Source organism: Tauraco erythrolophus, chromosome 6, assembly GCF_009769465.1.
Source record: "Tauraco erythrolophus isolate bTauEry1 chromosome 6, bTauEry1.pri, whole genome shotgun sequence".
NCBI lineage: Eukaryota > Metazoa > Chordata > Aves > Musophagiformes > Musophagidae > Tauraco > Tauraco erythrolophus.
In genome coordinates, this window is record NC_141470.1 from 68,219,248 (window position 1) to 68,235,349 (window position 16,102).

At 44.3% G+C, this 16,102-nt stretch overlaps 1 protein-coding gene across 2 annotated transcripts in view; it reads left to right on the plus strand.

Annotated features, from left to right (window-relative positions):
• Window positions 1–16,102, plus strand: part of ARMH4 (armadillo like helical domain containing 4) — a 62,711-nt gene that overhangs the window by 10,959 nt on the left and 35,650 nt on the right. For both annotated transcript variants that reach the window (XM_086613964.1, XM_086613965.1), the window contains exon 4: window positions 7,972–8,220. In XM_086613964.1, the coding sequence (XP_086470090.1) occupies window positions 7,972–8,220 (249 nt within the window). The remainder of the gene's footprint in view (window positions 1–7,971; window positions 8,221–16,102) is intronic.

The window sequence follows — 16,102 nt, forward strand, 5'->3', positions numbered from 1 at the left end:
ATCTGGGGTGGGAATGAAACTTCTCCAAGTTACCTTGTTCTTTCTGAAATTCTGGCACTGGTCTGCCTCCGGCATGTTAGATGACTCATCTTAGTCCAACCCAATCTGGTTGCTGTTATGACCGAGCTATACCTGAATTTTTAACTGTATCTGACTTCTCATTTGTCCAAAAAATTAGAGTTCACTTAAATATCATGTTAATATTGTAGCTTTCCCATGCTTATCTTCAAACTTAAACAAAACCAACAGAAACCCCCTACAGCTGCTATTGAAAGGTAATTGGACTGTGTGGGTAAAAGTTGTAGAAGTGGGGTACCATCCCTATTGTTCATCTAATGCAGGGACTAGAGCACTGGCTTCTTAACTTGTCCTCTATGAAGAGTGATAGGCTTTTTTTAATAACAAGCTGTCTTTATATGTGTGAGAAGGTGGAGATCTCATGGTGTGTTTCCTCCTGACTGACATCAACATTTCAGGCCACATAGGTACAATGACAGGTGAGCAGTGTTGTTCTGAACCTCTCCAGGAAAATACCTTGGGGAGAAGCACTACCTTTGACAAAGGACAGTGGAGGTTGCAGGAGGATGATCAAGGACTTGTCACAGCTCATGCTTCTTAGGAGTGAGCTTAGTGGGCTTGCAGTCATCCTGCCTTCTGGCACCTGATAGAACTTGAACTAAAACCCTGGTACCCTGGAGACTGTTGCCCATAATAACAGATCCAGCTCCTAATCCACGTCATCTGTGATGGATCGTGCTGGGTTTGTCTAGCTAATGAAACTTAAATGTTTTCTTAACTGTTGAGCTGTTGGTTGTTCCTTTCCCAGGCAGTGTGGTTGAATTGGATACTGCTGAAGAGATACCATCGAAGAGCTTTTTGTAAGAGAAAATGGAATTAACATCTCTGGGGCTTATTTTTTTAATGATTGGAGAATGTACTATGCCCACAGCCCTTTTCCATGTGAAAGTATTTTGTTGAGGGAAGTAAACTCTAGATCTGTCTTCATCTGTCTTGTTCTGCCCTGTCCACTTACAGGTCATGGTTGTTAAATCTGGACTGCTTTGGATGCCCTTACTTGATAAACCACCTCTTTCTTGTCTTCATTTTTACACTGGTTAGTTCAAGAATTGCATACCTCAAGTTAGAAGAGCTGTTCTGCAGCAAACTAGAGAGTAAACTTGTTATAGTCCCTACTGTGTGTTCTGCAGCATTCTGTTGTTTTTTTCTCTTTCAAATAGCCTTGTGTTGCTAAACCAACTCTCTAGCCTGGCGCAGTATGAAAGCAATTTTGTGGTGAATGCTGCTGGAAATGCAGCTCTTACAAATGATTGTTTCTGATCTTAATACAGAAACAGACCTGTGGTCCCTGCTGGAATATATTTTGCCCTTCCTTTTTTTCTTTTTTTTTTTCCCCAAAGGCTCTTCAGTGCCTCAGATCCCCTGTGAAAAGTGATGAGCCAGGACTGAAAAAGCAAATGTGAATCCCTTCAGATTTGGAGGGGGAAGTAGGTTAGGATCAAAATCCAAATCTCTCCTTGTACTCTTTGCAATGTCGAAGAGCCCTCTGCTGGGAAGCGGCTTCTGCAGCGCTTGGGCTTTGGCAAGAGAGGCTGAAGACTTTCTGCAGCTCAGACATCAGCTCAGCTGTGCTGCCAGGGGTATGTTTCCTCTCCTAGATGTAGCAAGGATTTTCTTCTGTTACAGAAATGTTTTGAACATGTAATTTCCTCTTCGCTTGAAACTTATATGGGTAGAGTCAAATTATCTTGTATTGTGTGGTAGGATCCCATCCAACAGATGCATTTTTTCCCAGCAGTCCCTTTCCTTGGCTCTGTGCAATAGGCCAGATGCTGATACTTCCCATGAGAGGCCATGCTTGATTTGGCTAACCTTCCAGAGCAAAGCATGTAGGACTACGTTCATGTGACACGGTCTGTAAATACCCTAGATAGCTTTGCAGTGAACATGGCTGGGTTTAGCTGAGCTCCTCAGTATGGGGCTTTGATTTTGCATAGCTTCTGCACCTACTGCTTGCTTGAGTGTCTCAACCCACCATGGTACAATACTCTGCCCAGAAAACTGTCTGCACATGAGAGCCCATCTACGTTCCTACCAGCCATCTCCTTCCAAGCTGTTGCAAGCAATTGTTCTTGGCAGCATTTTGGAGACATTGGATGGTGACATTATTGCTGATCACGTGAAAGCAGCAGATGAATAATAAAAGAGGGTTGTCCTAGAAAGGCCTTCCTGCCTTGACATTCAGCTGTGATATTAAAAGCAATGCAGAAAATGAGCCTTACTGGAAGAAAGCATTTGACAGATTTCTTAATGCCTCTTCCTCCTGTTCTGGCAAGAGAAAGTGGTCATAGACCCCCATCCCTAATCCTGTTATTTACACTACTCTGCTTCCTATACATGCACATGGGTGACCAAGAACCAATGCTGCTGTATGGGTGTGAAGTGGATGGGAGGAGAAGATAAGCTATGGGGTGCGTGGTGGATGAGACCCTTCAGTCTGCCCCTGCTGCCCTGTTCCCCTATGAGCAGCTCCAGTACACATAGGAGGAAAAGAAACTTCTTGAGAGTAGAATTTTGCTCAATGTCATGTGTCTCCAGCATGTGTCCCAGTACAGGTGGGTTCTAGACCTGTGCTCATTGCAGCTGTTGCTCAGCTCTCAGGAGTCTTTGCTCAGTGCTTGCACAGGAGAGGTGGTGGTATGCTTTACTTCCCTGAAATCATATGAAGAGTGGGCTCCCCACTGGAAACTAATTAGTGTTAGATCATCTAGTTCCAACCCCCCTGCCATGGGCAGGGACACCTTCCACTACATCAGCTTGCTCAAAGCCTCGTCTAACCTTGTCCTTTGAGTTTGGTGGGAGGGAGGCTGAGGAGGGAAAGGACAGAGGAAGAAAATGAACTCTAGGTTTTGTCCTGCAACCTCATTTTTATTTTTGGTGGGTTTTTTTTTTAGTTTAAATTCAGTTTGTGACTGAGTGAATCTATCACCTTCTAATGAGAGACTCTTGCAGCTCAGGGCACAGCAAGCTATTTTTCTTGTGTGCTAAACCTGACAAATGATGGTTTCATGAGTCTTCTGAGGAGTAAAAAGTGTTTGCAAATGTTAATGGAAAATACCTAAAGACAGAAACATCCCACATCAGCAAAGGTTTCTTTAAATGAAAATGGAGACCCTGATCTAACTCTGTTGCTTTCAGCAGGATTATGACAACAGTGGCTTCAGCTCCAGCTCATTATATGCCGTTATATACACACACACAAAAAAAATCTTTCTTCATTGCTGCCATAGCCTGTTTGTAGCATGTTCCTGACAGTGGTGTTTGCTCCAAGCACTGTGCCAAGTGCCTTGCTGGTGCTGCTCATCCTGTTGTGGGCTTACAGGTGCTGCCCTGTGCTAATAGCAGCACTGGGTAATTCAGATTTCCTCCTGCTTGGGGGGAGTGTGGGTTTCTGCAGCTATGTGAAGCCCGTAGAGAAGCATCTATGAAGAACAGGCTCTTGGTGCTTTGAGTTGTTGAGAGGAAGAGCTGGCCCTGTGATCCCCTTTCCCTGCAGCATGGGACCATCTGGAGGGGTCAAAGTCTCTCATTGCAGCTGATTTGTGAGGGCCCTGCTGCCATCGCAGGCTGAGGCTCTTACTTGCTGGATGCTGACTGTTATCCAGCTGTTTCAGACACTGTTGGTTGTGGGTTCCTCCTCATGAAAATGCCTCATGAAGGAGGTGTGAGGTGGTCTGATGACTCTCTGCTAAGCCACGAAAGTCATCATGGATGTGTACATTTTTGTAGTACAAATCCTTTTTTTGAAGCAAGCCTAAGGAGCTTTTGCTGCCTTGAAATGGCAAATCCCTGCCTACAGCTGTCACTGATGTTGCTAATGAATCAGTCCAGAACCTCATGGTAAAGCCCAACCATGGCCTTTTCTGGTGATATTTCTACTAATAAAATTGCTTCTACTAATAAAGCTGGGAACTCCCAAAAATTATGCTAAAAATTTGTTATTTTTATCTCAAACTTGTTTTCTTGGTGCTCTCCTATAGCTTCTCTAAACCTGAAAATTTGAATGCCTGTTACAAGGTTGTAAAGTCTTTCAAAACTGCAGTCTTTGACATGTGAACTGGGAATCTCATTTTCCTGGGACTTCCTGCTGCTTGCATCTTTCTTAGGTTGTACTGTTGTCACAGTGGGGAGGTGTTAAGTGTCTTGATTTTTTTTTTTTCCTTCCTTTTTCCATGAAGGAAAAGCAGAACCTACTTTACAGGATACAGTGCTTATTTAGGCTGTCAAAGAGTAGCAGATTTTGGATTTTGTCACTCTTGGAGATGAGTGTTTAACTCTGCCCTAGAGTACTCTTACTTTAATGTAACTGCAGTGGAAACTGCAAATGTCCACTTGGACTATAAGTGTTTCTGTGCTGAAGTCTGGTGTCACCAGGAGAGGAGACAGGATACCATCCCTGCTTGATAGGTCCACGTGGCATGTCACAAGAGCAAGGATTCAGTGCATGCAGAAAGGATAAGAAGATCAGCTTATATGTAACATATGAAGATGTAGAGCGAGGATGGCTCACGGCAGAAACTGCTCTATGTGCTGTGTACCTGCTTACTTCAGCAAGCAAGGGATACTTGTGACTGCTGTCAGATGTTCAGAAGTGCTCCTAGAGCTGGGCTCTAGCTGAATGCCTGATGTGAATAGATTCATGTCTGTGGCTGAGAAAACTTTATACTTGCATTTTTTTTTTGGTTGGAGACTAGAGCCTGGACCATAAGGCACTAGTGTTTCATCATCTGTTTTTTTTAAGACAAACCTTAGCCAAAAGCGATGAGTATATACAAGCATAATCCATGATATAGTTCACAATGGGCTGCAAATGCGCATGAAAATCCAAATGCCTTCTGAATCAGCTGTGCTTTGCACTTTCAGTTCTTGCTACTTTCAGTCTCTTCTATTTCTTTTCTTTCAAAGCTGCTTCTGAGGCCTCTGAAAGGCCCAAAAGTGCCAATTTAGGAGAGAAAATATGGTTTTTGGAAAGGTTTTGAGTGAAGCACAAACCTCTAGCTTAAGGTTCAGCTCTGTGATGCTCGCTTCCATTTTCCATCTTATGAGACTACCAAGCGTTATGCACAGCCTGCCCACAGCTGCCAGGTTCCTGTTCCACCTCTGCTTCTGAAATCCAACATTTGTGAAGTTTGTGATTTTTATAGAAGCGTAGCTTCCTCCTGGTGACCACCAAGTGGTGCTCTGCGCCACACCTTGCAGCAAGGCAAGCTGTTGGCGTTTTGGGATGGGGGTTTAAAAAGCTGTTTTCAGAAGTCCGATGGAGCTAGAGAGGAGGAGGAAACAAGTCCAGAGCCTTTTCCTTTCCCCTCGCAGTGGTTGTGCTACAAGGACCACATCGTTCACATCTTTGTGCTGTGGCTGTGTGATGATTGATGTAGCTTGGTGATGATCAGATGTGATAAGTAATCTTGGCGCTTTCAATTTGGGTGTTCAGCTTGGCTGCCTTTGGAGGTATGGTGATGACTATCTGCTTCTTCAAAACTAGATCCTGGCAGGTGTGTCTGATTTGGCTTGCTAAAATCACAAGAAGCTTCTAAAAGCCTTGTCCTAAACTATTTTTTCAGAGATAAATATCTGATCCCTGTTTTTTCTTGGCTGCTTTTCACCCAGTCCATCTAGGGAAAACCTCTGTTCATGTTTCTCCTCTCCAGTGTGCTAGCTTTTAAGTGTCTTTGCCATTAAAGTTTGGAAATGCTTATAGCTGTGTTGCTCTCAGCAGAGGCAAAAGACCTGCATTAACTTGTCTTTGCAGGTTTCCTGCAAGCACTCTCCAGGTGCCCTTCTCAGGTTTACAGAAGCTGTGTTTTTTGTATGGAAACATGCGGTTTGATGGAGAAAATTCTTACATTGATTTGAAATGACGGGCACATTATAAGACAGAAACTGCCTATAAAATGTAATGGGAATTTAAGGAGGTAACTGCATCCCTATAAGCTCCATTAGATGCTCCATGTGGTATAATTGTTTTCAGGAGTGATCATTCCTTTCCAAGTCCTGAAAGCCATGCTATAGCAGGATGATGCAGCTAAATTCAAACAGCAACTTCTTTGTATGAAATGCAGGGCTAGAATTGAAAAGTGACAAGGAGAATTGTCTTGTCTGGGGAGCTGGAAAAAACATCCAGTGTTTTAAAGCAAATCCTTGAATTAGAAGGAAAGGAGATGCCACGTAACAGCACAGTGAATGCCATGGTTTTATAACCTGCACTGATTTCTGTAGGTATTCCGGTCTGTGAAGTAGAGGCCAAAGGAAGGAGGCCAGCTCCTCCAGTTCATTCAAGTTGAATAGCCATCAGCTAAATAGCTTCCCCAAAGTTCCCCAGTTTGATTCTGAGGTGTTTTGTGGAACAGCTGTGCTGGGGTGCCATTGCATCCCACAGCAGAAAGGAGAAGAGTGAAGCATCACCTGCTTTACTTCCAGCAGGTATGATATGTGCAGCTCCTCAGCTGCTCCATCTTGTTGTGGTGTCTGCAACTTATATGAGGTACAACTCCAACAGAAAAAAAAGAGATTTGTAGATAGACCCTTGGCTGAACCAGCTGCTCATATGCAGGCGGATGGGATCTCCCAGTCTGAGTACATCAGGAAGGGGTTTTTATACTGGGCTGATCAGAGCTTCATGTAAATTAGATAAAGTGCATAAATACTGTGTTTTAGTTTTCAGCTTTCAAAAACTAACCATCAGACATTGAAAACATGTCATTATTCCAGATACTATCTTTCATGGTGGGTGACTGCATTATTAGCTATTAAATAGCTTGGATACAAGTTCTGGCTCAGGAAGTCCCCAAGTCTTTGATAACTAAAAGCTGGGAAGAGACACTGTAGGAAGACTGGCTGTGTGCCCTGTTCTAGGCTTTCTTCAGCATCTGTGGCTAGTTGTGGTCAGAAATAGGATGTGGGCAGAAAGGGCCTTTGGTTTGATCCAGTATGGTTCTTCTTGTGTTGCCAGTTTAGATTCTAGCAATGAAATATGGCTTAAATGTTTATCTCTCCATATGTTAACAGTACAGTCAGTTTTGGAATAAGAATTTTGGTATCTGCTCTAGTGGAGAGTCCACAGGGATTTAGCATAGATCCTCAGCATCACATTTATCTGCTCTCACGTGAAGTATTGGCTGTGTTGCCTTCTTTCCAACGCTGAATTAAGTCTTCCTTAGTCATACCTTTGTCTAGTGTAAATCTGTTGTGACAGGAGTGCCGATATAAGCCTGCTGAGTATCGCTACTGTTGCTGCTGCTCTCCTGCACCTGAGAGCTGATCTGCCAGCAAGCATCAAAGCAAGATGCTTTTTATGGAGGAGGAGCCATGTCAGTCTGATTCGGCTGGAAAGCAGTGTCTTTTCCAGAGCTGTGAAAGACCTAACAAAAGTTAAAAATAGAACCAACTCATTGCTACCTCCAAGATTGGAAATCAGGGAAATAATTCTCACTTGAGCCGAAATTAGTTGAGAAGGGAGCGCTATAATTACATATACTCAGGTATATGTAATGTACATGAGTATATACATGCACATGCTTGTTTGTACTCCCCTATGAAGAAGCAAAAGAACAGTAATTCCAATTCATTCATAGATTCATAGATTTCTAGGTTGGAAAAGACCTTAGAGATCATCGAGTCCAACCATCCCTAATCCCCATTAAACCATATCGCTAGGTAGATCAGTCTAAGGCAACATCCCTTTGTTACCTGGCAGTTTCAAATGGTCGTGAGCTCTTCTAAATTGACGGCTTTGGGTGTCTTTCCTGTTAGAAAACAGGCACGAGTTCATTCAGCTGGTCTGCCTTTGGAGAAGTGGTATCAACTGGCTGTCTTGGTGCTCACCTATACAAATGTGTGAACCTTCTTTCTTGTGGGATCTTTCCTGATGTTGCTTTTTGTCTCCTTGGCCAGAGGGTGAAGAAGAAGAGGATGAAGAGGAGGAGGAAGAAGAAGAGGAGGAAGAGGAAGATGAGGAGGACAAAGACATAGATTCGATGGATGAAAGCATGGAGGGTGACACGGAGCTGCCAGGTTTCACGCTTCCAGGCGAGACCTCCCAGGACCCTATAGCTGGCCTGGAAAACCCTGTGGCCCAGCTGGCTGGAGTGTCCTACCAGGTTCCCGACACCATCGAGTGGGAGCAGCAGAACCAGGGTCTGGGTAAGAGAAAAAGCCCCTTCTTCCTTTACCCTTACAGAGGACATATCTCCTGCTCTTCACTTCGCATGGGACAGCCCCTCATGCCAGGAAGTGTCACAGATTGGCTCTCAAACTAAACATGCAGCAGGTTCATTTCTGAGGAAATCCCATCCACCAGTGACAACTGGTTGAACTGGGATGGGTCCCAGGCAGCGTGATCTGAGTTTTCGTTTTGAGGAGAGCTGCTCTGAATACTCCAGACCTCCTCCTTCATTCCTAGAGCTTAGTGTTGTCTTGCTCCAAGGGTGAGCAGATAAAAAACTTCTTAGGTGAGATTCCTGGGGAAATTTCAGTTCCCTTTGCCTGAGATGGGTTTGTGCAGGGATAGACATACATCCTGTGAGGACAAAGCGAGTTGAGTAGTTGCTCATCAGCCCATTTGCTACTTAAGCAGCATTTTTGTAAGTGCCACTTTTCTGGTGTTTTTAAGGGGTGTATGGGCCAGACATGGGAACTGTGCTGGCAGTGTTAAGCAAGAAAAACCTGCAAGGCCTCTATAAAGCTTTATACAGTTTATTCCCACTGTACGTGTAGGCCTTGTGTTTAATGACTGGACTAATTTATTCCACCTAGGAATAACTTATCAGTGTTTGCATGTGTAATGCCCGTCTGATGCAAGTCAAAGCTGATGTGGGACAAGGTAGAATTTAGAAGGGAACTTGTCCAGCTTGGCTAAAGATACTGGGATCATTTCCCAGCATGCTCAGTTTCCAAGCCAAGCCCTGTCAAAAGCAGTGGGAATCTTTCAGGTGAATTGATGGGAGCTGAACCATGTCTATACAGAAGATCTCTGTCTGACTACTAGGGAACTAACTATTTTGAGAAGCTCATCAAATAAAGAAACCTCAAAACTCTTTTATATATTGTATTATAAGAACTATCACTTCCCCTGGATGTTTAATTTTGATTTAACCTGGCAGTTCTGCCCCTGTAATGCTGTTTCTAGCCTACTTTAGCGTTGTTAACTTCCTTTGAATTGAATCAAAGAGCGTACTTCAAGAACTGCGTGGGAGGGTTGCGCTTTGAGGGCAGATTGAGTTTGCATCAGGTCTCATATCTCCCTGTCCCGCTAACTCTTGCTTGCAAAACATCATATTGGATGGTTGCCATGTCAGATCTGTTTCGCATGTCCTGTTATCTTATCAGGCTGGACAGGAGCTTTGCGAAGGGAATAATTCTAAGTCTTCAAGGCTTTCTGGTTGGCTTTGGTAAACCAGATTAAAGAGGTATGTGACCGTGCTCGGAGGAAAAGTATGTAAGAAACATAGGATTATGATGAGAGTCACATCAGTGTTCTTATCTTACTCATTTCCTTGGTGCAGGATCTTTGTAACATCTTGAGAGAAAATGTGAGAGGAGCAACCTATCTTCTGCACTCAGGGATGCAATGGGCTGGCTTGGTCAGCTCTGTATGCCTGCTAGCACTACTGAGAAGACAGCGTTAAGCTGTTAACCATCTAAACGTGTTTGCCTGGTTCAGGCCCATAAGTACCAGGATGGGTGGCTTGGCAGAGCTTTGCCTCTGAATTAGTCAATCCTGACTAAGTGTTCAAGAGAGGCAGCGTTCCGCAAGCTGTGAGGTGTGTCTCCACACGCCAGGCATCATGTTGTGCAGTATGGAGGAAAATGGCACTGATACCTTTTCAGGGATATTGGTACATCTCACTGTCCCAGCTAGGATGGCTGATGCAATGTCATCTGGTTTAAGTCTCTGGAGAGCTCTGTTGAGGCCCTGTTTCCAGAGCAGGACCAAGCACGGGGGGCAATGGTTAGTTTGGAAGGATGCCTAGAGTCTGCTGAAGATGCTTTTGTATGTGACATAGGCTATTGCTGTGAACTTTGGGGCTACAGAGGAGGTTGTTCTGCATAAGCCATCAGGTGCATCTCTGTTCATAGCTGAAGCAGGTCTTAATGGGAACCACGGCTGCATTTCCAGCCCTACCTTCCTCTGACTGCTGGAGGAAGAGGCTCAGGGTAAGAGATGCCTATCAGATGTGTTGGTAGATGAGACAGGTGAGAAAGCAGTCACCAGAGGCTGCAGCTGTCCCTGGTGTGCAGTAAATGTGTCTGACTGGAGAGGCTGTAGTAGTTGTGCACAGAAGATAAGCAAGCCTGGGCTATGAAGCAGTACGTAGCTTTAGCACTGCTTCTGTAATAGCATCTGTCAGGAGGGGTCTTTGCCCCAGGCAGAGCCATGCTGGAGGGTGCACTTTGCAGTATCTCTTCTAGAGAGCTGCTTCTGAACATACGGGCCCAGTGAGGGAGAGGATGAGGCTGTGGCTGAGCCGAGTTCATGTTTAGGAGTCAGATGGGACTTCTGTGCAGTGGTGGTGTAGGTGAGAAAAGATGGGATGCGATGGGATCAGTCTCTCTGCCTGACTCACCTCTCTTATTCCACCACGTAAACACTTATGTACTAAGCCCATTTATTCTTTTTCCGTCTAGACAGCCTTAATGGTTCTTCGATGTTTCTTCCTTCTCCATCTACAATGTGCTGATGCCCACAGAGCTCCTAAGAGGAAGGGAAATTATTCATGTTTTAGAGGCACAGACAAAACCAAGGACTTGCATGAGCTAACACCAAAAATCCGAGGCCAAGCAAGGAGCTGAACCCAGGTGTTCAAAGGGCTTGTTTGCTGGGAGCACATGGGGAATGGGAGATGCTGTCTTATCTCTGTGACAGTGCTGGGCTCCTTTTACCTGAGGTACTGCTGCAGTCGTGTAGCCCTGCCCCTCTTCCCAGTTTGTGCCAGGTGGGAGTTTCTGCCCTGGTTCCCCATCCCTGGGTACATGGGCACACGCTGGGCTGCTGCTGTGTCCATACCTGGTCCCGTTTACCTGTTTCTTTATGGGGTGTATTAGGGAGAACAGGAAGGCTGGAAAAAATGTATGGCTTGTGTCAGCAGGAGGTGGATTATTAATAACAGAAGAAATCCCCCAAACCTGGCAGAAGGCCAGAAGAGCTGCCCACGTTGTTCTGCTGGAGCGCCTGGAGAGACCAGACTCACTGTGGAAGGGCTCGTAAAGCTTTAGATCTGCTGGACGTGTGCATGGGCTATTTCTCTTTGAAATCCTTTTTCTCTAAGTGCTTTTCATCTAAAGCTGCCTCTTTGAAATCCATTTCCTTTAAGTGCTTTTCTTCTAAAGCTAAAATTAACTTGACTTTAATTTTAAGACGGCTTTGTAACTGCTGGGCGTCCCCAGAGGCACCCCCTGGAGGGAGGAGCTGCAGTTCTGAATGCAGCTGGGTCATGGGCACGGTGCTCCCGCCTGCCTCAGCCCGCTGCGGGCGTCCTTGCGCGTCCCGGGGCAGGGCTCTGCACTTCCCTTTCTTCGCCAAATAGTGCTGAGATGTGAAGAATTTCCCGTCTTGTGCGAGTAAAATATGGTTTAGAAGGGGAAGTTGTTCTGCTCGACCTGGGATACGACCTAGGAAAGGAAGACCTGAAGAAAGATAACGGTACCCAACAGAGTACAAGATGAGGGTACGCCATCTAAGCACTAAACTTTTACAGTTGGCATTTTCCATTTTTAAAATACTTTGCACATAGGTCCTTCCCCTGGGGACGCATCTGTCCTCTGGCCCTCAGAATTTTGACATTTAACACTAAAATCTATAGTATAGAAGAGCCCAGAAGTATCGGAGTAGCTATTCTCAGGTCAGTTATTATTGAGTTTGCTTGGTCTGATGGCTGACACACTGCAAATCCCTAGAGAACAAGTAACTTGATCCACAAACAGCTTGGCAGAGCAAGAGACAGTTTGAATTTTTGTAGTGGCCAGGGAGAAAGTGCTGGAGAAACAGAATCATTAAAAATGTCAATTCTGGGTAGTCAGATGGTCCTATGTTAACTCCAGCTGAGCAAAAGCAATTTATAAGTGCCAGTAACGAGTCTGTCAGTTTTACAGTCCATCAGCTGATTCTCTAACCAGCAATGTTTAGACAAAAAGGAAAGCAGAATCATAGAATGGTTTGGGTTGAAAGGAACCTTAGAGATCATCTATTTCCAACCCGCCTGCCATGGGCAGGGACACCTTCCACTAGATCAGGTTGCTCAAAGCCTCATCCAACCTGGCCTTGAACACTTCCAGGGATGGGGCAGCTGCAGCTTCTCTGGGTAACCTGCTCCAGTGCCTCACCACGCTCAGAGTGAAGAAGTTCTTTCTTAGATCTCATCTAAATCTCCCCTCTTTCAGTTTAAAGCCATCACCCCTTGTCCTATCACTACACACCCTTGTAAAAAGTCCCTCTCCAGCTTTCCTGTGGGCCCCCTTTAGGTACTGGAAAGCTGCTAGAAGATCACCCCGGAGCCTTCTCTTCTCCAGGCTAAAGAACCCCAACTCTCTCAGCCTGTCTTCCTAGGAGAGGTGTTCCAGCCCTTGGATCATCTTCGTGGCCTTCTCTGGACCTGCTCCAACAGCTCCATGTCCTTCTTATGATGAGGGCTCTAGAGTAAAGAGGATGTCATCTATGTCTTTATAAAATAGAGATTGACCCTCCTAAAACTGTTCTGATGGCCTGCAGCTCTGGAGAAGGAAGGTCTGAATATGCTTTGGGATCTCTTTTGCTGTCTTGTTGAAACGCTTTGTCTTCGGAAGTTGACAGCGAAGGACACAGTAGCACTTTGGGGCCTCTCTGCAATACGTGCAAGATGTCTTCAACCTTTCTGGCTTGCTTTTTGATTTGTCCATGGGTGGTGTGTGCTGGGTGAACACTAACTGGTCAGAGAGTGTGAGTGGGGCAGGAAACTTGGTTTTCTGGGAATGTACAAAATAGCAGTTTCCCCGCTACCTCTTTTGTGATGAAGTGCTTATGTGTTACAAGCTGAACTGCAGTTGACTTAGATGGGTTCAAACCTAGCAAACAGTTTCTGGGTCCTCCTTAGTTATTCCTGATAGTCTTTGTTGTACACCTCCATGGAGATGAAGGCTCTCTACTTCTGTGTTGGTGGTGGCTACTGTGACTGTATTCTTCTCCCAGTTCTTAAGAGTATGTAGTCTCTCAGTGTCTGAAAGATTCCTTATCAGGAAAGATGGGGAGAGGCTGTTCAGGAGGGCCAGTTATGATAGGACAAGGGGTAATGGTTTTAAAATAGAGGGAGGTAGGTTCAGGTTGGATATTAGGAAAAAATTTTTTACTATGAGAGTGGTAGAACACTGGAACAGGTTGCCCAGAGAGGTGGTGGATGCTCCATCCCTGGAGACGTTCAAGGCCAGGTTGGACAAGGCCCTGAGCAACCTGATCTAGTTGGAGATATCCCTGTTCCTTGCAGGGGGGTTGGACTAGATGACCTTTGAAGGTCCCTTCCAGCCCTAACCATTCTATGAATCTATCATTCTATGATTATTTTACAGACCATAAGCCAAGTCATAGAAACTTAGCTTGAACTGTAGGAACATTGTGGTAGAGCATGGAAATGTCCCCAGGCTCCCAGGCTGTTTATTAATGCCATAGTTCTTGCCTATCACCCACATCCCAAGATGAAGAACTCCTGCTGTCCCTAGTAAGGTAGCCACAGGAGGTCTAGGGCAGTTTACTAAACCGTTAATTTTGCTGGTTTGGAGCATGCAGTAGTTTGCTTTGTGCATTGGAAATGCGTGGAGTTGTTTGGAGTGACAATGATGTTTTCATCTTGAGGAATATAGGGTTATGATGTTTTGAATATGTTGCTCAGGTTTTCTAAGCAGAGATTGTTATGGTGGACTTTGATTCTTTAAGATGTTGACTGAAACTACCAGTTGCTTTTCCTCGGCTGCCACTGGTATGAGGTAACAGTAGTGAACAGAGGAGGGACTGATTTGAAATGTAAACTTTAACAGAGGAAACTCCATTGTTATGCTCAAAATCTCAATTTATGGGCAAAGAGGAGGCACACCTTATATGTGTGTAAACCCAAGAATTTATTGCTATTATAATTACAATCTTGAGAGTCTAATCATTATTAGTCCGGATCTAATTATTAAAAGAAAAGAAATAATAATGCCATTGGATTGTTACACACACACACACTTAGTTTCTGTGCTTCATTCTGGTGTTATGCTTGTCCTTCCCTTGCTTCTGTGGGTCCTAAGGTTGGTGGTTTCGTTCAGGGGTTTGTGGTGAATTTATTAGGGTGAGTCATCAACATCTGGAGCCCTTTGCCAGGAGAAATACGAAGTTCACATTGATGGTTTCTTCTTTCTCACGTTAGGGTCCACTTGAAGTAATTTTTATGAGTTTGCTAGCATGGTTTTGCACCTTGCTCCTCCTTCATTGATCTGCAGTTCCATATTACATCTGAATTTACTATGTATAGTGGCTTTTATGTATATTAGATACTACTTTTTTTTCTCTTGTTTACCCTAAGCTCATTTTTGTCTAGACCTACATTTCTTTCACTGACCATTGACGTGTTGTTTATATGGCAATGACAATATCATGTTACAGGGCTAAGTGATTATGCTGTGGCTGGTAAGAAGTCACCTGAGTTGTCTGGTTCCACAGCATCTGTTACTGGTTTCCATCTACCCATGGAGTTATTGTACACAGTGGAGTTTGGACCATCCCTGTAGATGGGAATTAAAGATAAAAAAAAAAAAAATTAAAATGACAATTTAGAAAGAAATTATGAAGTGTGACAATGTAATTTGCAACACATAGTTTCCAAGATATATACCAGGTAGCGTTTTATGTATTTTTGTGTGTAGGATCTTAGTTCTTACAATAATGGAAGGTCATATAACTCTCTCACTTAGGTGATGACAAGTCACTTGCATAATAAACATAGTTTTGGAATGGGATTTTTTTGGGTTTTTTAATAGATAGAAAATTATTTGCAGCTCTGAGTAGTTACTTCCAGAGAAAATAGCTCCAGCTGTATTGCAGATCTGTGATCGCAAATCATACTGCATAAACCATGTAATGGATGCCACTGGTTAATAATGGTAAGGCAGAATAGTGGAAGATGATGAATATCTGAAATGTCATTTTTACAGGAAGATAGGATTAATGCTTTTATGGGCAAAAATAGCCAGCATTAGGAAAGGCAGAAGCTGAGACTCGGAAGTTAGTAGTATGTTCTTTAATTGCTGCTCAAAACTGATCTATTTTAAGTACTCTTAACAGCTCATGTTATTGGAACATCAGAGTGCCTTTTAATCTTTAATGCGTTTATCTTAATTACCTTGGAAAGGCTATCCATGTTTTACAGGTGGTAAGCAAAAACACAGAGAGGCCAAGGGGAGGGAGCCTTTAGCAGAGCAGGGATTTGAACGAGGTGAATTAAATTAGTGCTTGGGCATTTCCTTTGTCTTGCTGGAGGAAGGACGTGCACAGCTGCATTTCTCCCTGGAAAGGCTGCAAAGGATAACACAAGAAGCACTAATGGGTTGGGAGTCACCATCCCAACAGAAGGGACTGAGTCCATAGAAATCCCAGGTGTGAGAGGCTGGCAGGAGCCAGGATCAGGAGGGGAGCCGGCAAATTTTTCTTCCTGATGTTTTTGAAGTGCAGCTGCCTGCAGCCATCCTGCCCTTTGCAGCTTTGCCCCGTACGCGTTTACGGGAGTTTCGTTCTACAACGCATTGGCCACGCAAGGTCTGTGTTCCAGACGGCTGCAGACTGAAATGAGCAGTCTCAGAAATAGAGATGATTACTTTTCCTGTCTTTGTGGGTGCTCCAAATAATTTATACAGTTCCGTATGTTCCTACCTAGCTCCCTTTCCCAAGCAATAATGAAGCTTCCATCATCAATCTGTGCCTAAATCAAGTTTCTGTTTCTCATAAAGGGTGTGTACTTTGTTTGGAATGACTTCTTTTTTTAACTGTTTTAAGAGATTGTTCATGGCTGCATCTTAATCCTGG